The sequence below is a fragment of the Euleptes europaea genome, chromosome 11 (genome assembly GCF_029931775.1).
Source record: "Euleptes europaea isolate rEulEur1 chromosome 11, rEulEur1.hap1, whole genome shotgun sequence".
Classification (NCBI taxonomy): domain Eukaryota; kingdom Metazoa; phylum Chordata; class Lepidosauria; order Squamata; family Sphaerodactylidae; genus Euleptes; species Euleptes europaea.
This window is the reverse complement of record NC_079322.1, coordinates 20,478,634-20,503,588: the sequence shown is the minus strand read 5'-3', so window position 1 is coordinate 20,503,588 and position 24,955 is coordinate 20,478,634. Positions and strand designations below refer to the sequence as shown.

At 45.4% G+C, this 24,955-nt stretch overlaps 1 protein-coding gene across 3 annotated transcripts in view; it reads left to right on the top strand.

Annotated features, from left to right (window-relative positions):
• The window catches only part of POU6F2 (POU class 6 homeobox 2), a 402,019-nt gene that overhangs the window by 294,389 nt on the left and 82,675 nt on the right, over positions 1-24,955 (top strand). For all 3 annotated transcript variants that reach the window (XM_056857609.1, XM_056857612.1, XM_056857610.1), the window contains exon 5: positions 5,107-5,441. In XM_056857609.1, coding sequence (XP_056713587.1) covers positions 5,107-5,441 — 335 coding nt within the window. The remainder of the gene's footprint in view (positions 1-5,106; positions 5,442-24,955) is intronic.

Below are 24,955 nucleotides of genomic sequence, written 5' to 3'. Positions count from 1 at the left end.
CACTGGACAGATTTTGCGGCTCCTTGAACATATGTATAAATGCCCGATTTCGATCTCTGGGCCTAATTTACTATGCCATTCTTAGGTTATTCGATCACAATGCCTCTGACAAGCTTTTTAGAAAGTACAAACAATTGTGTTGGTTTCACATTATTGATTGTAATGAGATAACGTATAGCTCCTCAGACTTTCATTCCTAATCTTTTATGTAACTTTCTGGCATATATGTCACTCTGTAAAAGACTAGCACAGATCCACTGCCTGAATCTAGCCTGGCTCGCGCTGTCATCCTTGCCTGCCACTTTATGCCAAGTGCCAGCGCTGATTACTACTGGCTCTTAATACTTTCCATCTTCACCCAGTAGAAGCAATGCAGATAGGGCTGGAATTGGACCCGGGAGAGCTGAGTTCAGATCACAGCTCAGTGATGAAGCTCAAGACTCTGAGGGCCAATAATTTAATCCGGTTAAGAATCCTTGGACTTTGCCCTTGAGGATGTGGGTACTGAAGAGTCATTGTGGCTGAAGGAGACCTTTCCCCAGAAAGAATGGCTTCGGTTTTTAGGCCATGCCCCTGGGGTAGGTTTGTACTAGGGTTGCCAGGTCCCTCTTTGCCACCAGCAGGAGGTTTTTGGGGCACAGCCTGCGGAGGGCGGGGTTTGAGGAGGGGAGGGACTGCAATGTCATAGAGTCCAATTGCCAAAGCTGCCATTTTCTCCAGGTAAACTGATCTCTATCAGCTGGAGATCAGTTATAATAGCAGGAGATCTCCAGCTAGTACCTGGAGGTTGGCAAGCTTAGTTTGTACCCATGAAGTTCTTTGCTTGAATTCTCTAGTTCTCTTGGCTGATGGAGATTAGAGGACTATATCTCTAATTAGAAAATTGCATTCCTGTAGTGCAATCCTATGCAGAAGTATGCCCTTCTAAGTCCACTGAAGTTAATGGGCTTAGAAAGGTGTAACTCTGTTTAGGATTGTACTGTTAATTTCTGAGGTTCAGTCCCTGATATACCCAAATCTTGATAATGTGTGAGGGAGGCAACTTTATTTGTTAGCCCAGTTACAGGAGAAAAAGGGGAAAATCCTGTGTATGTTACTCTGAGCTTCTTAGGAGAAGGACAGCATGCAAAGGGATCAGTAAAATTTATTCACCAGTTACCTGTTGCCACAAGGAACCTTTCTGCACAAATAGGGGTGCCATAATAAGAGCTATTCCTGACTGAGGATATGGATAGAATATGGGGACAGAGGAAGGATTCTTCTGCTACTCCTGTTTTTGGACACCAGGAAAAGGAATTTTTAAAATAAAAAATAAATTGTACCTTAGAATATTAACTGTTATCCTGGCCCAGCTATTGTCATGGGCAACTAGTCACATATCACAATGAGCGGCCCCAAGAAAATCCCCAGTCACATCAAAAGATGCCGTCAGCAAGGTTGGTAGGGACCAAAGAGGTCTGCCAACTCCAGTTTGAAAAATCCCTGGAGATTTGGCAGGGGAGCCTGGGAAGGGTGGGGTGTGAAGAGGGGATGGACTTAGCAGGGTATAATGCCATCGTGTCCACCAGCTAGAGCAGCCATTTTCTCCAGGGGAACTGATTGCTGTTGTCCAAAGATCAGTTGTAAAAGGGGGGAGGGGAGCAGTTGTGAATTTCCTGCATTGTGCAGCGGGTTGGACTAGATGACCCTGGTGGTCCAAACTCTATGATTCTACTATTCTATGAATTCTGGGAAATATCCAGGCCCCACCAGGAGGTTGGCAACACTAGGCCCAGATGGGTACCATGGAATTGGGACCTCGGAGGTAGAAAACATGGAAGTCTGACTTTATCTTGCTGGATTGGAAGGACACTCTTGAAGCCATCCGCTTAAACAAGTATGAGGACCATAGCCAGTATATCAAAACAAGAAAGTGTTTCAACTAGAATTTAAATTTTAAAAGTACAGCATTGAAGTTAGTGAAAATGCATTCCATTAGTTAAGGACACCAAGAGAAAAAGGAAGAATAAATCTGTTCAGCTGACTCATCACTCAAACTGAGTTCCATTTCTAGATGATCTTAACCCTGGGTGGTATCATGAAGGAAAGGTACCAGGGATCATACTCAACATCTGGGGAGTACTATAGAATGCACAGAACTTTTTTTAAAATGGGGACATTCCTAAATTTTGCAAAGTTATGCAGAAAATGAAATGTCTCAAGTTATTTCCTGGGGTCGAATATAAGTGTATGTTTAATTACAGAGGAGCAGAATGTCTAAACCCCATTGATTTCACTGGGGGAAGAGTTAAGCATGTGCTTGACTTTCTCCCACTGATGTCAGTAGGAACTAAAAGGGATGGCCTTTGTGTCCAGTGTTGATATTACAGTTGCTTGCAATCTCCTGGGCTCTGGCTTTGTACCGAAGCCCTTGTTCTTAATTTGTTTCCTTCCGACGTGCATCTTAATTTCTTTGGCACCATGCATATGCTCCCATGTATAATCATTTAGGACCTCCAGGCAACTTTGTACTTTAAGCATTGGCTTTTATTTTATTCCTTTTAATATCCTTCCCCAGCACGCAGAGCTCTATAGCTATAAAACAGCCTTAACACATTTAGGCTGCTTTCTTCTTATGCATTTGTGCAATGAGGCCTTTAGGAATTACCTTCTCACCTTGCGGGTTGCTTCTTGACATTTATGTACTACTTTGAAGACTTTTTACAAAGTACTTAAAAGTCATCTCTTCACCAAAAACAAATTTCGAAGCATTGGCATTTCCATTTTTACACATAGGAAATGAAAGCTGAAAGACACCAACTTGCCAAGAGCTATCGTGTGAATAGGGTTGCCAACCTCCAGGTACTAACTGGAGATCTTACAACTGATCTCCAGGCAACAGAGATCAGTTCACCTGGGCAAAATGGCCGCTTTGGCAATTGGACTCTATGGCATTGAAGTCCCTCCCCTCCCCAAACCCTCCCCTCATCAGTCTCCACCCCCAAAATCTCCAGGTATTTCCCAACCCGGAGCTGGCAACCCTACATGTGAAGCAAAAACTAGCCAAAAAAGCTGGAATTTGAATCATCATCTTTCTCCCAGCTTCATTGTGCTATCTGGTAGACTGTACAGACTGAAAAATTCACCACCATGCAATTTAAAGCACAACTTTCCTCCTTCACATAGGTCACTTGAAACACAAGTATTAGCCCAGTATTTGTCTCCCTACAGCATGTTTTCCTATCTTGTGATCCAAACATAAGCCCACCAGGCCTGTATTGTGGCCCTCTGGGTGTTTGATGTCACCTCTATTTTTCTAGAACAACGTTGGCAGCAAAAGCAGCCAGCTTTGGGTACATCTCAGGAGATGAGAGCCAGGATTGTGTGGTGCAGGGGAAGGTACCCCAGACCATTTTGCTTGGTACCCAGAGCCTAATCTCTGCCAAAGCAGCTGAGGTACTGATTTTGCCAGCGGCGTGGGAGAAGGCCATCAACATGGCTTATGTGTGCCATCATCTCCCAGACCTGCGTAGCCACCAGCCAAGTCCAGAGCAAATCTGTTGACTTGCTCCAAGCATGCCTAGCCAAGTACAACCTCTGCCCTTCCATTTGCTGACACACCAACATCTTCACAAGTAGATGCTGCTTGCGGGGAGGGGATGTCTACTCTGGTGTAGTGGTTCAAGTGGACTGGGAAGATTCCAAGCCCCACTCAGCCATGAAGCTCACTGGGTTACCTTGGGCAAATCATTCCCTCTCCGCCTAACTTGAATCATACTGTTGTTGTGAGAATAAAACAGACAGAATCACGTTTGCCACCCTGATAAAACTGCCAGCCTCCAGGCGGGAGATGGAGATCTTCCAGAATTACAGCTGATCTCCAGATTACAGAAATCAGTTCCCCTGGAGAAAATGGCTGCCTTGGAGGATGAACTCTATGACGCTGTACCCTGCTGAGTTCCCTCCCCTCTCCAAACTCTGCCCTCTGCAGGCTCCAACCCCAAATCAGGAATTTCCCAACCTGGAATTGACAGTCCTAGACAAAGTGATGGGGCTCTTGAGCATGTGTGGAATGTAACAGAGGCTGGAATGTAGGCAGGAGGGCTGCCAACAGCCAGGTGGCACCTGGAGATCTCCCACGATTACAACTGTTCTCCGGACAACCAAGATCAGTTCCCCTGGAGGAAATGGCAACTTCGTACAGTGGATTCTATGGCATTATATTTAGGGTTGCCAGGTCCCTCTTCGCTATCGGTGGGAGATTTTGGGGGGTGGAGCCTGAGGAGGGCGGGGTTTGGGAGGGGAGGGACTTCAATGCCATAGAGTTCAATGGCCGAAGCGGCCATTTTCTCCAGGTGAACTGATTTCTATCGGCTGGAGATCAGTTGAATTAGCAGGAGGTCTTCTGCTATTACCTGGCAGTTGGCAACCCTAATTATATCCCTCTGAGGTCCCTTTCCTCCCCAAACCCTGCCCTCCCCAGGCTCCATCCCCAAATTTCCAGGAATTTCCCAAACCAGAGATGGCAGCCCTGCACAATGAATAGAATAAAAATGTGATAGATTCTTAGATATTTGCTTTCACAGGCCTGCCCTCCAGTCTTCTGTGCCCTCCCCGCAGACTCCACTGGCCCTCGTGCCATCCAGATTCCCTTTTCTTCACTAGGCTTGACCATCAGTATCTGTTTTCTTTGTGATGAAATCCTCAGCTTACTTGCATAAGCTAGACTGGGAGAAGACCGAGTCTGCTGAGAGGTCTCCTTTTATTCTATGAGTCCTTGGAAGCGTCTTGTGTACCCAAAATGGATGCATTTATGAGGGGGAGATGATACTGTATGCACAGCGTCAAGATTTTCCTCCCTAGCCATAAGCCTGTATGAGAGGTCCTCAGCTTCTGTATTTTGTTTTTCAAATAGTGACCCAACGTCTATCAGTAGGGTTGCCTGGCAACTGACAGGAGGGTTGTGGGGGGCACAGCATGTCCTTACTGAAAGTTCATACAGGAAGTGACAAAGGGTAGCTCTAGGAATCACTGGAAACTCTATGGTTGGCAGCTCTATATCACTGTGTTTCACCATATTTGGAAAATCCCACTCGGTAATGCCACTGTGTCTTTCTTAACTTATAGCTACCTCATCCCTGAATTCCCAGCTTCAGCAACTCCAGCATCTTCAACAGCTCCAACACCAACAGCAGCAGCAGCAGCAACAGGGCCAACCGAGCCAGCAGCCGCAGGGGCAAGCGAGCCACCCGCCCCACCAAGCTCAGCAGCAGCAACCGCCACAACAGCCTCAGCAGCAACAACCCCAGCAGCAACCCCAGCAGCAGCCCCAGCAGCACACCCCGTCTCAGAGCCAGAGTCAACCGCCGCCAGCTCAGCAATCTTCAGGCTCCCCTCAGAAGCCCAACCAGTCACCGGGGCACGGCCTTCCCTCACCTCTCACGCCACCAAATCCACTCCAGGTAGGACCCCGTGGTCATCTGAGGGAGGTCACCATCTCTTCTTAAAGTTCTCCGTTTCTCGCCATTGTGCAGTAAGGGTCTCTAAAAGCGGGGTTGTGGCGGTGAATGTAGCTTATCTGTAGCACATATCCGCGTGCATTAACAGTAAGGCACCATGTTGCACAGTTTTCATTTGGTATCATCCCAAGGGGATGTGGAATGATATGGTATCGCCCCACCTCATCAGATCTCAGAAGCTAAGCAAGGTCGGTATTTGGATGGGGGACCTCCAAGGAAGGCTCTGCAGAGGACGGCCTCTCACTTGCCTCTCACTTGCTTTGAAATGCCCTTGCCGGGTTGCCCTAAGTTGATTGAGACTTGACAGCCCATACTTATGTATCATCCCATGAACTCCGTGTACACTGTTATCCAGGTAAAAGCAATGTTGTTCCAATGCTTCTTTTCTGCTAAAACAACCCTCACCACACCACCATGTTGAGGGAGAGGGTTTGTAAACGAGCGACAGCACAAAGAAACTTTGTGTTGTAGCTCCCTATTTATAGGGACAGTCCAATTTAACTTATTTTTATTTACTCCATTTGTACCCCGCCTTTCTCCCCAAAGGGCACATTCTGGTCTCCATTTTATCCTCACTACAACCCTGTGAGGTGGGCTAGAAGTGTGACTGGCCCAAGGTCACCCAGTAATCTTCCATGGCATGAGGGGGGATTCCAACCTGGGTTTCCCTGATACTAGTCCAATGCTCTTAACCACTACGCCACATTGAGTTCCCTATTAATACACTGACAACAAGAATATGTGAGAGAGTGGGATATTGGAAGGGGCCAGTACGGTAATAGTGATATGCTGAACTATTCAGTTATCCATTTAGTGTCAAGGATATTTTCTCCTTGTCAAAAAAACGAACAAAACACACCTTGCACACTGAGACCATTTAAGTGCCAAAAAAAGGATATTCAGTGGTCAGATTTTCTGAGTTCTTAATTGCCTGTCATTCTATATTTCAAAACACCTGTTTAAAAAGTGGCTTCTCCTGTTCTGTTTACATCTAGCCAAAGGAAAAAGGCAGCCTGCTTGAGATTCTCTAGGGGCTTAGATTTCTAGTGGGAGTTCAGCTTTACTAATCAATCCTCTGCTTTCAAAAATGTCTCCACTCATCCTCCAGTCCTGGTGAGAACCAGGAAATAATCTACCTTCCATCCCCATGAATCTGGGGATAGAGTTTATCAGGTTAAGTTCTTCACAACTATGCATAATATTTCAGTTCATGGGGATGCTGATCTAGATCAGGGCCGTGGCAATGGGGAAGATGGAGTGAACTGTCCCCCGCAAATCCCTTGAATGAATCATCGAAACACAGATTGAAAGGTACCTCCAGGGTCATCTAGTCTAACCCCCTGCACAATGCAGGAAATTTACAACTACCTCCCCCCCACACACACCCAGTGACTCCAGCTCCATGCCCAGAAGATGGCCAAAAAAACAACAACCCAACCCCTCCAGGATCCCTGGCCAATCTAGCCTGGAGGAAAATTCCTTCCTGACTCCATGTAAGAAAGGGCCATGAGAGCCACGCACTGACGCATCCCTTTCTCTCATGATCTGCCTAAGTTCACAGACTCAGCATTGCTGTTAGATGGCCATCTAGCCTCTGCTTAAAGACCTCCAAAGAAGGAGAGCCCACCACTTCCTGAGGAAGCCTGTTCCACTGAGGAACCGCTCTAACTGTCAGAAAGCTCATCCTAATGTTTAGCCAAAAGATTTTTGGATTTAATGGAATGGAAACAGCTCATTAAGCCCTGGTTTAAGCCCTTGTAAGGAAAAGAACAGGCATCATATGAATACCCACAATACATATCAACAGTGTTATGGTTAACAGATTGAGGGTGAACACAAGATAAGCAATCCTCAGTAATTCATAGAATCAAAATCAGGGTGAAACCAAGCTACAACTCAAACAAAAGGGAACAAAAATTATCCAAATGCAAGCAATGATAAACTAGATAAACATCACGGGCAAGAGAATTCCATAAACGTGGTGCCACCGCTACAAAAGCCATACCTCCAGGCACCATCCGCTTCATCTCTGCAGGCAGGAGTACCTAGAGAAGAGCCTTTTGGGAAGATCTTAAATGGTCCTTCAAATTTTTCACTGAGGGTAATATGCTTCCTGCATCATATCTACTCCCAGGACAGTATTTTGAACCAGCTGAAATTTCCAAAGCCGTTTTTAAAGATGCTCTTCCTCTTTCAAGGAGGCATTTAACAGCCACTTGGATCCAGTTAGCTAGTCCCCTTTGACTAGATGTAATTAGCTGCAGGGAGCAAGTGTTGAGCAGGCAAACTGCGTCAGAATTCTCTAATCACCAGGTCCACATCCTTGAGTTGCAATATCTGAAAGAAGAAGAGTTGGTTTTTATACCCTGCTTTTCTCAACCAAAAGGAGTCTCAAAGCAGCTTACCTCCCCCCGTATGAGGCACCTAGTGAGGTAGGTGGGGCTGAGATAGGGTTGCCAACCTCCAGGTGATGGGTGGAGATCTCCCACTATTATAACGGATCTCCAGGCAATGGAGATCAGTTCCCCTGGAGAAATGGGCCACTTTGGCAATTGGACTCTATGGCATTGAAGTCCCTCCCCACCCCAAACCCTGCCCTCCTCAGGCTCTGCCCCAAAAATCTCCAGGTATTTTCCCAACCTGGAGCTGGCAACCCTAGGATGAGAGAGTTCTAAGAGAACTGAGACTGACCCAAGGTCACCCAGCAGGCTGCATGTGAGGAATCTAATCTGGTTCTCCAGATTAGAGTCCGCCATTCATGTGGAGGAGCGAGAAATCAACCCTGTTTCTCCAGATTAGAGTCTGATGCTCTTAACCATTATACCACGTTGGCAGCCAAGCAACAACTATATTGGTCCATAACAGCAAGTTGTGTTTCTGTTATCAATAGTGGCATCAAAATCAAGGCATATGTGTATAATTATGGCTGCAGCGCTATGGGCACTTTCCTGGGAGTGAGCCCCATTGAATAACATGGGACTTATTTCCAACTAGACCAGTTTAGGATTATGCTTCCAAGTACCTTGCTGCAAATTACAGGCATCTGTCGAGGGCTCTTAACCACACAGAAATGCTCTGCTGGATTTTCTGTGTAGATGCAATGGAGGCAGTCTTTTTCCCCCACTGTCCGCAAAGCAGACCCTAAGAGAAGCTCTTATGTTCAGTGTGTTCATCCTGAGATTTTGTTCACCATTGGTATAGCGGTCATTGTCCCAAGACATCTTGTATAGTAGGGTCTTAACAGGCTCAGATTATTAATAGAACTGATTGGGGGTGCTAAAGTCAACTGCCTTGTGGACCTATGTATGTGAGAAGTTGGCCCAGGATTCAGTAGATCAACTTACCATGTTGTGCAGCAATTCCCAAGGGTCATGAGGTCCACCTAACTCGTTTCCCATCCCTGTGGAGGATCAGACTCCCCTAAGTCTAACCCTTATGTGATTTTCAGCTGAGGGGATGGTATCCATCTCATCCCTAGCTTGCGCCAAGTGTGAAGTTTTAAGAGCGACAGCCTGTGTGAACGCAGTGAGTGGGAACACACCCGAATGTCCATTCAGTAACAACGCAGAGTCAATTACATTCTTCAAGAAGGCAACGATCCGCTCACCGCAGGGAGAACAAACTGAACCCTGCAGGGGCTACAGATACATGCTGATTGCTGCCAGCTAATTTGAATCAATCTTTTCTGTGCAGGCTGGATCAAACCAGGAGCCTTTACACACACAAGGAGAGAAGAGCATAACCAGACAAAAGGAATTCCCATGCTGCTTTCTGCTGCAGGGGGGAAAATGCCTCCTTTTCTGGCACGTGAGGCCAACATTCACAGTAGTGTTTACAAAATGAACCATGGGCACAAATACAGAGAATGCAGGAAAATACCTATCTCATGGTTTTATAAGCAGGGCCTCCAGTATCTGGTACGTGAAATCAAAGCGACCTCAAATACATTCAGAGTGCTATCGACACCTACTGCAATGCAGCTTTAGAATCATAGAATCATAGACTTGGAAGGGACCAGCAGGGTCATCTAGTCCAATCCCTTGCACATCTAGTCCAACCCCCTACCTCCCCCCACACACCCCCAGTGACCCCTACTCCATGCCCAGAAGATGGCCAAGATGCCCTCCCTCTCATGATCTGCGTAAGGTCATAGAATCAGCATTGCTGACAGATGGCCATCTAGCCTGTGCTTAAAAACCTCCAGGGAAGGAGAGCTCACCACCTCCCGAGGAAACCTGTTCCACTGAGGAACTGCTCTAAATTTTAGAAAATTCTTCCTAATGTCTAGACGGAAACTCTTTTGATTTAATTTCAATCCGTTGGTTCTGGTCCAACCTTCTGGGGCAACAGAAATACCTTGTGATATTTATTCAGAGAATTCACATGGATCTCAAGTGGGCCTTACTCCCAAGCAATTGTGCATACAGCTGCATCTTTACATTGGTTTAACAGTCATCCCCACACCACTGGGACCCTGTGCTAAAGGAGGGACAGGAGAAGATCGAGCACACGTGGTTCCTCCTCTCACCAGCTCTCCTCCTGTGTCACCTGCCAAGACGGTTCCTCATTTAGCCCATTGAACAACGGGCTTTGATTTGCAGATCTCCATCCTGAATGAGATACTCTTAGCAGCACTTCAGTATCTAGTGTCGATGGCTACTTAAGCTAAGTGAGCAGTCTATCGTGCTAGCGATAGCTTAGGGACTCTTTAATATGTAGATTATTGATGCAAAAATAGATTCAGAGGGGCGGCTGTCACATTTTATCGTCTCAACGCTGCTGCCGTGCCAGCGCAGCTGAGTGCATTCGATACTAAGCCGCGCTAAAATGCTTGCTAACTACTTGTCTAGCTTTTGTACCATTAATTTTCATTAAAAAACAACAACCCCAAGATCATATACATATCTATAAAATATAACCTTTTAGTGTTGTCATTTTGACAGCAGTTTGACTGTTTCTGCAAGACTGGGTCTTGTTTTCACTATTTCCTTAAGCATCCTGGAACTATTTCTTCACACAATTCATAGTTAAATTATGGAACTTCCTGCCCCAAGATGTGGTGATGGCTGCCAACTTGGAAGGCTTTAAGAGGGGAGTGCACATGTTCATGGAGGAGAAGGCTATCCATGGCTACTAGTCAAAATGAATACTAATCATGATGCATACCTAATATCTACAGTAGAGGAGCATGCATATTATATTAGGTGCTGTGAAGCACAGGCAGGATAATGCTGTTCCAGTCGTCTCATTTGTGGGCTTCCTAGAGGCACCTGGTTGACCACTGTGTGGACAGACAGCTGGACTTGACAGGCCTTGGTCTGATCCAGCATGGCTTTTCTTAGGTTCTTATGTTCTTATGGTCAGTGGTCACTAGTTTTATGGGAAGATCACATTGAAGAGGGGACATAGGATAGTGGGTTCAGCCACTAGTGTCAGCGACCCTATTAGCATAGCAGTCACCTCCGTTATATGCCTCTGTAGCTTCTGGATTGGCCATTCAGCTGCCTGATTTGGCCCGGGGTCCTCCAGTCACCGATCCCTACTTTTGAGGGAGGGGGAGTTCTAACTGCATACCGCAGATGCCCAGTGTCGCTTTACATAGCTACTTTTGTTTTGTTTTTTAAAAACTTTTTAGAATACAAGGAGCTTTTTTTTGTCTGATGCTTAAAGTATTGACTTGGAATTAAATTCAAGGAAATAATAGCCTCCAAGGTAAACGGTCTTTATGAACTGGAACAAAACAGCTTCGGTTGGGAAGAATATGAAGGGAATAAAGATCAACTAAGTTGAAATTTGACAGGTTAAATTTCATTTCTGAATTCTTGATTTTACATGTGGGTTTTATCCTCTTACATTATTCAGTGGCTGTCCGAGAGATATTGGTTTAGAACAGAGGCGACTTAGAACGATTGTCACGGAGAAGCCGGTAATACAGAAGGATGATTGCATTTATTTCATAAGGCTCTAACGGCTAACAACAATTATAACTAAAAATGTACAGGGGCTGTCACGTCTTCAGACAGAAAATTAAATGAAACCGACTTTGTTACATATACCTGACTGAGGTATTTTACTTCCCTGGGTTGGTTCAAAATTAATAACAGTTTTGGACTACCAATGTAGCTGCAAAAATTCTCAGAATGATTCGTGTCAGATTTCTCTGTATCTTATTTTGATTTTATTACTAGTCTGTACTCAGTTCAGTGGAGAGTGTTGCCTTTCCTCATTTTCCCCTGTAACCAAGTTGCTGGGCTACCTCGTAGCCTGATTCATGCCATCTTTGAACGATTCTTTTCTTTTGACCTGGTTTGGTAGGCCTGTTTTTCATGTGTTCATTTATTTAAATGTCTGCTCTGCCTTTTCACTGAAAAAGCCCTCAAGTCACGATGACTCCTCACACGGTTCCTCAAAACCTAACAATAATTTTTAAAAATGACTGTGCATATATTGCAGTATACTGTGGCGAAAGGTCTGTCTAGAGCAAAATCTTAGCTCAGGACTTGCCAGTCCATGATGGGGATTAAAAGTGAAAAAATAACCCTTTTCTGGGTTCTATTACTTATGAGGTTTCGCCTTCTGAAGAACAGAGTTGCCAACCTCTAGATAGTAGCTGGAGATCTCCTGGGATTACAAATTATCTCCAGGAAGGGTTGCCATGTTCCTCCTCACCATTGGCAGGTTTACCCTGGAAGCGATAGGGACTTTCTAGCACACTCCACCAAAAACTCTAGGGTTTCCATAGAGTTTTGGAAGAATGTGCTAGAGCATCCCCATCACTTCCAGGTTTATCCCAGAAGTGATGTTGATTGCCCCCATTCAGCTGTCCTGCATCTGCTCGTCAGCCAGCTGAGGGGTGGCGAGCAGCCCCCTTAATTGGCAGGCAATTGCCCACCATTACCTGGTATCTGGCAACCCTGTCTCCATTTCCCCAACGCCGTTAAAAAAAACCGTTTCGCGGCTTTTTTTTTACTTAACTGGGGCTTTTCACCCCATTGAAAACAGCGAGGCTGCACTTGCTAAAGAGCAGGTGCAGTAACGCTATTCCGGCCGCCGGCGCAAGTGGCCGAAAGTGGTGAGGAAGCCAACCAAGCAGCAGCTCCTCCCCCTGCCCGCCTCTGGAACACCCCCTGCACCGGCGTGGCGTCTCCATGCCATTGCCGGTGCCACTGAGAGGCCGCGCCGGCGGAGGGGGGAGGCGCAGTCCCACGGAACTCGGCCACCACCAGGACTGGCGTTGCCGCTGGCGTGAATGCGTGTAAACGCGTGATTACACGCATTTACGCCGGCGGCGAGGTCACGCCTCCTCCTAAAGAATTTTGGCCTAATTCTCAGGAACGGGCTGTTAGTTTTACACTCCCTCCAAATATATGTATCTGCTGCAGATAGGAATTATTACTATATAATAGTGGCTGGCAGTTTATCCCATGGTAAATGCAGCTGTATCAAGCAGCCGTGAATTATAGGGCATAATGGCTGTATCCCTTTTCGATGGAAGTCAACCGATTAAATGTTTTCTCACCAATTAGCCATCTTTTAAACTGGTAACGCAATTAACTGGGTGATATTTAGAGGACTTTTTATTAATCATAGAATAGAATCCTAGAATCTAGTAACCCCATACTAGAGCAATCTGATGAACCTGTAGGCATGTAGAATCATAGAGTTGAAAGGGGCCATACAGGTAGGGTTGCCAACTTCCAGGTACTAGCTGGAGATCTCCTGCTATTACAATTGATCTCCAGCTGATAGAGATCAGTTCACCTGGAGAAAATGGCTGCTTTGGCATTGGGACTCTATGGCATTGAAATCCCTCCCCTCCCCAAACAAGGAGCCCTTCTCAGGCTCTGCCCCCAAAACCTCCCTCCAGTGGCGAAGAGGGACCTGGCAACCGTACATACAGGCCATCTAGTCCAACCCCCTGCTGAATGCAAGATCTGCCTTGAGCATCCCTGACAAGTGTTTGTCCAACCTCTGCTTCAAGACTGTCAGTGAGGGGGAGCTCACCTCCTCCCTAGGTAGCCAATTTCACTGTTGAACAACTCTTATTGTAAAAAAAAATTTCCTAATATCCAGCTGGCACCTTTCCGCCCGTACTTTAAACCCGTTATTGCGAGTCCTATCCTCTGCTGCCAACAGGAATTACTTCCTGCCCTCCTCTAAATGACAGCCCTTCAAATACTTAAAGAGAGCGATCATGTCCCCCCTCAATCTCCTCTTCTCCAGACTGAACATTCCCAACTCCCTCAGCCTTTCCTCATAGGGCTTGGTCTCCAGGCCTCTGATCATCCTCGTCACTCTCCTCTGCACCCGCTCCATTCTGTCCACATCATCTTTGAAGTGAGGCCTTCACAACTGCGCACAGTACTCCTGGTGCAGCTGACCAATGCAGGCAAGTAGAATCATCCCTAGCAAGTGCTCATCCAGCTGCTGCTTGAAGACTGCCAGTGAGGAGTAGCTCACCACCTCTCTAGGCAGCTGATTCTACTGCTGAACAACTCTTGCTGTTAAAAAAAAATGTTCCTAATGTCCAGCCAGTACCTTTTCACCCATAATTTAAACCCATTGTTGTGAGTCCTATCCTACTTTGCGGACATTACTGTGAGTCCTATCCTACTTTGCCCTGAAGAAAATCGTTTCTCTCACCTGCTAAGGACACCGGAGACAGGTCAGCTAGGTACCCCTACATCACCTCTTGATCCGTCTCCAGTAAAGACTCCCTCCCTCTAGTTGTTATTATTTTAGTTGTTTTACCTCTTTTAAATTGCACCAGCTTTGAAAATGCTTGTATGGAAAAGCAATATTAAAAATGGATGCAGATAAAGCAATTTGTGATTGGTAATGTGCACAGTTTCCCTACATCAAACCAATGTGTTCTATGGTTACCACCAATACATTGTTCCATAACTTGATATAACATCTGATTAAAGTCTACATTTTAAAATCTGTGATTAATCAGTTCACAATACACATGGATTGGTGAGGGAACAGATACACTATAAAACCTGTTTGGCTACCAAAGCTAAAAACGAAGAATCTCTTCTTTTACATTTGGACATGAGGGAAGACTAGCAGAAACCCTCAAAATAAAGGCTAGCAGCTTAGTTAGCTTAGTTATAAGGCAGAGTTGCAGGAAAGTAAGCGATGAAACCAGAAGTATGTGGTGTCAGGCTGGCCTGGGATTAGATCAGTAAGTTTAGACTCTAGAGAGACTGGCTCCAGTTCATTTCGGCCGGACTTTTTCCCTGACCCAAGTGGAATTATTTCAGATTTTCTGCACTAACTGAAAAACAAATACATTAAACACTGGTTATGATGTGTTACCTTTCCATGGCACTTGCACATTTAATAACTCACGTGAGTAGTTTGCTTATGAGCACAGCATTACATACAGAGCAGGGCATTTGCAGAAGTTCAGAAGTAAACTCAGCAAGCAGGGTGTGCTCTGGAACCGGAAAATCAAGCTCATGGAACTTAATATATTAAAAAATCTGTGAGTGACCTTGTCATATATTAGGCTACTCAAGGGGCTACTTCCATGGTCTGCAAAATGCACAAGTGAGTCACTCCCAGTCATAGATTAATGTGGGTAGATTTGTACAGGTGAAATATTGTTGCCAAGGTGGCTGCCGATTCAGGGGATCGTCTAAGGTTACACTTACAACAGATATGATGTCAGGAAACACACACTAAAATGTGTGCCAGTGCAACCCAAGAATGGTTAGAGACACATCTGACTCACTACCAAGATACGCACATGAAAAAAAATATCATTTGCCACTCTGCCAGATATGTGTGCTGGTAGCGAAAGGCATGAGTCGCAAATTATATATCGGCAAAACATAACATCATAGATAGTCTTGAGCCTTTGGTGTCAGAGGGCCAGCACCAACCTGGCAAAGACTATGGGTTTTTGTCAGTCTATATGAAGTAAACTGAGTGCCTACACAGCCACGAATTGGATCAAGGTTGCATTGGAAAGGGAGATTTAACCTTTCCAGCCCAGCTCAGTTTTGCTCATCAAAACTGAATTCCCTGTGCCATTGTTCCCATTTTAACTGGGGGAAAGACAGGTTTATAAAGGACACGACTTTCCCCCTTTAAACTGCTAATAACAGTGTGGGGAACCCAGTTTTGATAGTGAAAGTAAGGTGGGCTTGAAGAGTTAAATCTCCTTGTCTCTTCCCATGCAGCCGCAATCTAAACCATGGTTGCACATATGCACAGTCTACTTTTACAATCTGCCAAAGATCCTTGATCTTAATTGCAGGGCCCTAAATCATGGCTCTCCTGAAATCTGGTTCTGTTGCATCCTCAGATCTCCTCTCTTCAATGGTTCTGCCCAGTTTCCTTATACTGGAATTCCGTTCCAGAAACGGCACCATTTTCTATTCCTTGAAATCCATCCTCAAAAATCCGTGAAGGGTTTGACTTAATTGTTTAGTCTTCATTCCTAACTCATACAAAGCTGAAATGATTGCAGCTGTATTTGTTCACTTTATCTATGTAATGCCGTGTTCTGCGGTGTGGTGGCCATGGGAGCTAGAGACCCACCAATGTGTTTTCTAGTATCCACTTCCTTCTTCCTCAAAGTGAAGAGCCAATCCTTGATTTCTCAATGGAGCAGGAGGTTCTTCAGAAGAACGCAGAAGGCATCACCTTTGTGTCTCCATAGGGAGTACCCTTTCAAAACAGCTGCCTCCATCATAGGAAGACGTTTAGCTTGGAATAGACCAACATTTTTGTGATTGGCACTAACCTCTATGGCAGCCATTTTGTGGATGGCCGTGCCTCCATGGCAACTATTTTTGTGGTGGTGCCTCCTATCTTTTCTCAAGCCCGTGGAAGTATTTACAAGCTCAACAAGGTTGGGGACCCCTCATCTAGTAGAATTTATCTCGCTCGTCTTCTGGGTAGCTGAGTGTGGTTCACACAGCTCCCCCTTGCCCTTGCTACCACTGCCTCTCCCAGTTCTTCCCCCTCTCTCTACTGTTTATTAGCCTTCACCATCCCTTCTTTTTGTTGCCTCTTTGTGTTGTCAAAATGTGAGTTGTAAGCTCCTTCCAGAACCATCATTTTTACGTAGGTTATTCTGTAAAGTGGTTTCTTTGGTGTTGCCATTAAAAGAGTAACCATCTTTTCTCAGGTCTGCATCTCATATCACAGCTCAAGGCAGAGTGCATTTAAGGTGTCTCTGATATACAGACTTCTTCCCTTCTCACTGGGGAACCCTGAGAACTGTAGTTTCATGGCAGATGAGTACTAATGAACTCTAGTAGAGAATTCTTAGCACCCTCGATCAAAATACAGTTCTAAGGATGCCATAATAGTTAAACAAGCATAGAAACAATATAGGAATTCCAATATATAGTCAGAATCGTATTTATTTTTATTTAGTTAAAATATTTATGTCCAGCACTCTGAGTCAATCATGGCTCCCTGGCTTTCTGTGACATTATTTTTTCAGTCATTTGGCTTTGGAAATATTGTATATGAAGTGCAAGTCTAGAAAATGAAATGTGTGGATCCAGGGGCGGGAAATGAGGAAGCGCTGCTTGACTACCGTACCCCCACACCCGGTACCAGGCTAGCTTCCGTTTCAGTTCCACCCACAGGTCTGAACCACACAGATCAGGAAAATCTGCTGCGTTAAAAGAAATCTGTATGGCAGGCAGCGACAGAAACAATTTTTTTTGCTGTTTTGCTCACCTGCAAAGATCGACAGAAAAACAGGAGATTCCCCAAGGGCTGCCTTGACTGCCGAAATATTCTGACCATTTTCAGAACTTGGTGAAAAAGCACCTTTTTGTTGTTGAAATAAGCCAAGCCAAAGAAGGATCATGATGGGTAAATAAAAAGAGATGACTATTGGGGGTGGGTGGATGGGGGGGAGAGGGGGGGACATTAAGACAACAACAACAGAAACATTCCAAATAAAAGCCAGGCCTTAGATGGCAAAAGCAGCTTCTACTTCAGATTAAATTTTCATGCTAATCTTAAATAATATATCTGGCACCTAGATATTTTATAGCAATGGAAGATAGATGGGGAAAGCGCAGGCCTAAATGAGGAACAGCACCTGCTCAAATGCCCAAGGAACCAGTCGCTTCATAAAAGCAAAATAGAAAAAAATCTCCTGCGTGCAAGGACTGATGTTTCTTCTTCTTCTTCTTCTATTTTGAAGATAAACTCCTTTCTAAAAAGCTTGATTCAACATTTACTGACATTTCCAGGCATTTACTACAAATCTTTCAGATTTAGAAGGAACAACGACGTTTATATTGCTTTGAGAGTGGCAGGTAAAAATTAATTTACAGACACTGTTCTATAGTCACCCCCTTTTCCCTTTCTTTCTGTCCATATTTGTCTGAAGGCTGCATCCTTCCTGTGTTTACTTATGCCTAATTAATCGATTTCGAGGCAGTTTAAGAGCTGCTCTGGCAAATTCATGGTCCAACGAGGGTGGCCAGATGCCCAGTTTTTCAGAAGACAATATTTTTGAGGCCTGGCCTCAGAGATGTCCAGGTTCTGCTTCTGTCCAGTGAAGTAGCTGAAGTGTCGGGGGGTGGGTGGGCTAGATTCCTGAGTAGTCATAGTGTCCCTGTAGCTACTTGCAGGCAAAAGAGGGGCTCATAAAGCACATCAAGCTGTTTGGGGTTAATTAAAGAACATGAGTTGGGATACCTGAACACCTGCTGGTTCAACTCACATCCTGTCCGTCTAGGGTTGCCAGGGCCAGGACTCTCTCGGCCAGGGCCCCAGCCTGGTAGAACTCCCTCTCAAATGAGACTGTGGCTCAGTGGTAGAGCATCTGCTTGGTATCCAGAGGGTCCCAGGTTCAATCCCCGGCATCTCCAGACTAGGCAAGCAGGTGATGTGGTAGACCAGGGGTCTGCAAACTGCGGCTCCCGAGCCGCATGTGGCTCTTTGGCCCGTTGAGTGCGGCTCTCTGAACTTGGTTCGGAGCCCCTGCTCTTGCGCCCGCTCGCGCCGGCATCCGGGCTGCGAAGCCGGGACGCCTGAGAGAGAGAGCGGGTGAGCGGTCGCGCTGTCTCTGCCCCCCCCCCCCCCCGCCGTGGAGAATGGCCGGGTTCCCCTTGCCCTTGCCCTCAATAGTTGGGAGGCTAAAGCCTCCCCTCCCCTCTAGCCGTGCGATTGCTGGGCGGGCGGCTCGGCAGTTCCTGCCCCCCCGCCTATCAGCTGTTGGGCGGGGTGGGCTTCCTTTGGTAGACCTGGCCTCCGGCTGAGTCCCATTGGGAGGCCATGTCTACCCACTGGCTTTCTTGGCGGTAGACTTGGACTCTGAGGAGGGGAAAAGTCCCCCTTCAGAGTCCAGGTCTACCAATTGGCTTCGAAGGGCCTCCGGAGGCCAGGTCTACTGCCAAGAAAGCCAATGGGTAGACCTGGCCTCCCAATGGGACTCAGCCGGAGGCCAGGTCTACCAATAGGCTTTTATGGCGGTTGACCAGGCCTCCAGATGAGGACTGGACGGGGAGGGGGAAATGACAGGGACTTACAATTTAATTTTTATCAATAAATAAGATCACTATTATGTATGATATCAAGTTTTTTTCAGTGTACCTATCGTTTAATTAAGACTTAAAACTTTAATTAAAGTTTATTAAGTTAATAAACAGTGTACCTACGTATATAGTTTAAGTTTAAGGAATTTGGCTCTCAAAAGAAATCTCAATCGTTGTACTGTTGATATTTGGCTCTTTTGACTAATGAGTTTGCCGACCCCCGCACTAGAGTATTTGTAATGTTGTTCAACCAATCAGCAGCATATTATTTTTTTAAAAATCTATCTATTCATTCATCCTATCCTCACCCAGGGAAGTCCTGAATAACATTGAAGAACCTTCTACTGCTAATGGGTGAAAAATTGCTCTGGAATCAATGTGCTCTTTCTAGTTGTTGGGTTGGATCCAACCAGCTTTTTCTATCAATCTTGTACACTTCTCCTTAATGCAGCCTCTGTCCCACATAGCTTTTGTCAATGTTGGTCCCATGACTCCCCCAGCATAGCCATTTTGGGTGGTCAAAGGAGACTCCTTGTCCCTTTTCAACCGTGGAAAAACATTTTAGATTCAAACAAGAATTTCTGAGCGACATTTTTTGAAAAGTAAATTAACCCAATAGTACTAATGTAGAAGCCAGTGTGGCGTAGGGGTTAAGAGAGGTGGTTTGGAGCGGTGGACTCTGATCTGGAGAACCGGGTTGGATTCCACACTCCTCCACATGAGCTGCGGAGGCTAATCTGGTGAACCTGGTTGGTTTTCCCACTCCTCCACATGAAGCCAGCTGGGTGACCTTGGGCTAGTCACACTCTCTCAGCCCCACCTACCTCACAGGGTGTCTGTTGTGGGGAGGGGAAGGGAAGGGAAGGCGATTGTAAGCTGGTTTGATTCTTCCTTAAGCAATAGAGAAAGTTGGCATATAAAAGCCCATTCTTCTTTTTCTTCTTCTTCTAATGGACAGTGCAAACCCTTTCCTAGGAGTAAGCCCCATTGAATAGACCTGAATAGGATGGCACTGTTTGTATCTTATCAGTGGGCTTTTCTGCGCTGGGTTGTTTTGCTGTAATTTGGCTTCTTAACTGCTTGGTTTTTCTGTCTCCCTTAAACCTAGCATTGTTTACTGTCCATTGCTCTCCATTGCCCCCCACCCAGTTTTTTTGCATGCTTTTTCAGACCACCTCAGTTTGAACCACCTCAGTTTGAATCTAGATTCCAGCCCAGTGTTGGTGATAAAAGGTTCTTCCTGTACAAAAAAAAGTAGAAGAAAGGACCACCTTATCTTTTTTCAGCAAGCCTCTTCCACGCTGCTATTTGGGTTCACTACCTACTAGATCATCTCACAGTGAGGTTTTCAAAAGCTGCATTTAAACAGAATAAAGTGATGTTTAAGGGGTTTGGAAAGGGAATGTGTATAAGAATCGTTCCATTCCCTAAGGAAAGCTCCTCTCTACCTGCCAGCTCCATCCAAGTATACTCTCTGCAGGTCCTGCTATTTTTAGATGCGAGAGAGAATTGGTGTGAGTCACATTTAAAGTGAAAGAAATTAATCTTCTAGCAAAACAATTGGCATTATTAACACCCAAGAGGCTCACCTTGGATCTAATACCAAAAAGCATTTGCTGGAGAATTCTCTGAAGTGTGTGGAAGGAAAGGAGTGTGCTGGTTCCCCTCCCTCCCCAAGTATAGACACCTTACCTCTATAATTCAGGACTCTGAAAAAGAAATATCAACATGGTTCCTCTGTGAGTGCTGACTGTCACCCATTCCCACAACACCTTCTACCTACATTACAGAAGGGAGCAAGTTTATAAAGATTATAAAGAAGTATGCAGTTATAAAAAATCCACACCATCCTGCCATATGCAGGTGGGGGTAGGTTTTCATCTAACTAGACCTTAAATTGGAAGAGCAAAGGGAATGGTAATGTTAGTCTCTTGACAGGACAATAAAGAGGGCATGCGGGTGACCTAAAAGAAACTCTCTCACCCAGCAACATTGCTGCCCAATGTGAAGGAGGACATTTATTACGTTATTTCACAAATGGGAGGTAAAGGGTATAACAGATTGTAGGCCTGTCATGGTGATGGTCTCATTGGAGAGGCAGTTCCACCAGACCGAGGCCAGGGCCAGTCATTTGTACCTTATCAGTTCAATCCTAAACAGAGTTAACACCCGTATAAATCCATTGAAGTCAGCAGGCTTAAATGGGTATAACTCTGCCTAGGATTGGTAAAATCCTCCTTATCACTTAGTTAAGGATGATACATAAGGTTGCCAGGTCCCTCTTCGCCACCGGCTGAAGGTTTTTGGGGCGGAGCCTGAGGAGGGCGGGGTTTGGGGAGGGGAGGGACATGGATAAAATGGCCACTTTGGCAATTGGACTCTGTGGCATTCAAGTCCCTCCCCTCTCCAAACCCCGCCCTCATCAGGCTCTGCCCTGGTGGCGAAGAGGGACCTGGCAACCTAGCTGGAGATCAGTTGTAATAGCAGGAGATCTCCAGCAAGTACCTGGAGGTTGGCAACCATAATGATACAGGTGACCAAAATACATGGGGGAGAGCATTCCATATGGTAGTGTGTATGAGCTTGGAGCACTTCCTTACCGAGTGGTTGTATGTCCACAAACTCTCCTTTGTTAATGGTCACTTGTATTTATACTGTTTTTTGAGTACTATGGAAAACACACTGTTTTCTATAGGGACAATTATGCAGTTCCCATCTGTCAGTTGCAGGGTGGGGTGGAGAAACCACACAATATTTTTCTATTGCACTGCGAACTGCAGTATGAACATCTATCGCGCTATGAATTGCGCTATGAACTGTGAGCGGGATGGTAGCGCTTCTCTCTGCCGAAGACTCTTCGCATGCCCAGGATGTGCATACAGGTAACTCTGTATCTCTCCCTGTAGCTCCAAGAGACCAGTTGCTTTGCTCCAAAATCTGTAGGGAAAAATTAAAACCAAACCTTTTTTTCAGCAAACTGGTAGAAATAATATGTCATGTCCACTTGTGGATTCTGGTGCAATTGCTGTTTATCTGATTAATAAATGCTGAAGAAATTATTATTAATAATCATCATCATATTCTTTTTTTAAGCCTGGATATTTGGGGAGGGTGACTAAGCGCTCTAGGAGTTCATGAAATTTGTTTAAGTGTTAATGGGTTGATTGCCAAGTTTAGAGCCTGCCTTCTTTTTTTCCCCCTCCCGGAAATTGATTGACTGGTGCTGGAGGTCTTTCACACTTGACGCTCGGATTTGACTCGAAAATTCTGCCAAGTCTTTTACTCTGAAATTTATCTTAATTAGATCTGAAAGACCTGCCACAGCAGAATAGTCACACCGATTAAAATGAAAAACAGGAGAAATTACTGATCAAATTAATCATAATGTCGGGTTACAGCTGTAGGTCTGATGTAATTTGCCAGTCCAGTGAGTTACATCGGCCCAGGCCCAGGGAAAAGAGCTGGTTTTACGCTGATCCGTAACACCAGCCTGCTTCGGGCAGCCCATCAGGACGCCTAGTCTATTCGTTCTCTTGGCTTAGCCTGACCTCAGTGCAGCAACTAGAAACAAATAAGGACAAAATAAATAAATAAAATAGAGAGAGAGAGAGAAGGAAATATTCTTTTATCCCGATGACCATACTGCAGATATGAAATCTGCTAGTCTTTTACACATACCCACACACTTAGAAACACCCTTAATATACAACACGTGCGCACGTAATGTACGCTCCATAAAGCACACACATTTGTACAAAGGTCAAAATGTCGCAGTGGCAAGATATGTGGCCCTGGTCAAGAAAAGTGGATTAAAAAAAACACCAAAAACCTTTTAGAAGCCAAGCTTTTGAACTAACAGTGAGTGCTATAAATGAATAAAATAGTACGTGAGACTGGGGGAGCCCTCTGGAAGATAACAGATCAATAATCAGATCCGAGATCTCACGTAGCTGATTGATCCTAAAGTTCATTGTGAAATCATAGAACTGTCATGTATTCCATCATACTACAAAGCGGGGAGGGGGAGATGATGAGAAAGCTGCGTGTCTCCCAGGGGTCAGGAGGAGTGTGATCCAAGGAGTAGCCGGAATCATTTGCTTAACATTCGTGTAAACCAGTGGTTGAACACGTGAAGCTGCCTTCTACTGAATCAGACCCTTGGTCCATCAAAGTCAGTATTGTCTACTCTGACTGGCAGCTGCTCTCCAGGGTCTTAGGCAGGGGGGGGTGTCTTTCACATCACCTACTTGCCCAGTCCCTTGAACTGGAGATGCCGGGGATTGAACTTGGAACCTTCTGTATGCCAAGCAGATGCTCTACCTCTGAGCCACGGCCCCTCCCATTCTGGGAGCAGGGGACTCCTGGGGGGGCACAGAATGATTGCGAGGGGTCCCCAAATCCATATGTGCACTAAGCATTGCCATTTTTATTTTCTTGTCATGATGTTTTTTCTCAATCAATGGACACTGATAGCACAGCCACTATTGTGGGGGGTGTCTGCGAAATCTTTTGATGGTAAAAGGGGTCCTTGTCCTCAAAAAGGTTGGGAACTACTGATTATAAACAATCTGCTAGAACTAGGAAGGGTAGTCATGACAGGCATTGCATTGAACCCTCATTTCCTAAGGTTGCCATCCACCTAGGGGCAGCAGCCAAGCTCTCACCATTTGGGCTCCAGACCCCAATGGGCCTCTTTGCTCCAGTGGGAGCAAGGGGAAGAAGAAGAAGAAGAAGTAGTTAGTTTTTATATGTCAACTTTCTCTACCACTTAAGAATCAAACCGGCTTACAATCACCTATCTTTCCCCTCCCCACAACCGACACCCTGTGAGGTAGGTGGGGCTGAGAGACTGTGACTAGCCCAAGGTCACCGAGCTGGCTTCGTGTGTAGGAAAGGGGAAACAAATCCAGTTCATCGGATTACCCTCCGCCACTCATGTGGAGGAATGGGGAATCAAGCCCGGTTCTCCAGATCAGACTCCATCGCTCCAAACCACCACAAACTACCACTCTTAACCACTATACCATGCTGGCAGGGGTGGGCAGCAATGTCACACAATGCTATTTGGCGTCATGACGCCATTTCCAGTTTGTATCTAGAAATGATGTGACAAAGCTCTAGTAATTCGCACATCTCTATGGTAAAAAAAAAAAATAGAGATGAGCAAATTCCTAGAGCCTCATGATGTCGCTCCCGGGTTCAAACCAGAAGTGACATCATGATGCCACACTGTCATAGTGCAACATTGCTCTCCACTTTTCAAGGCCTCCAGCATGTTGCCACTGTTGGCAGCCCTCTTTGAATGGGTGATTATAATTCACCAGTCTTTTTGAAAGCCTAAAATTAACTCCAGATGTGCCACAAGTCCAATATCCCTTATGTCTGCTCACATGTTTGGTTGTTTGTTTACTTCATTTGTACCCTGCCTTTCCGGTGTGGCGTAGAGCCAGCATGGCGTAGTGGTTAAAAGCGATGGTTTGGAGCGGTGGCCTCTGATCTGGAGAACCGGGTTTGATTCCCCACTCTTCAGGCTAATCTGGTGAACTGGATTTGTTTCCCCACTCCTACGCATGAAGCCAGCGGGGTGACCTTGGGCTAGTCACACTCTCTCAGCCCCACTTATTTCACAGGGTGGGGAAGGGAAGGTGATTGTAAGCCAGTTTGATTCTTCCTTAAGTGGTAGAGAAAGACAGCATATAAAAATACCAACTCTTCTTCTTTCTCACCAAGAGTCAAGGCAGATTACACCATTTTAAAAATATGCAAGAGGGACAGGGTAATACAATTAAAAACAATACAAATAAGGATAGTAATACACAAACAAAAATGATGCAATGAAACGGGATAGCGAGGTTAACAACTCACTCCAAGCGGTATAGAATATACAATGATCAACATGACAAACCTCCTACAATTTCCCAGACATTATAACTTTCC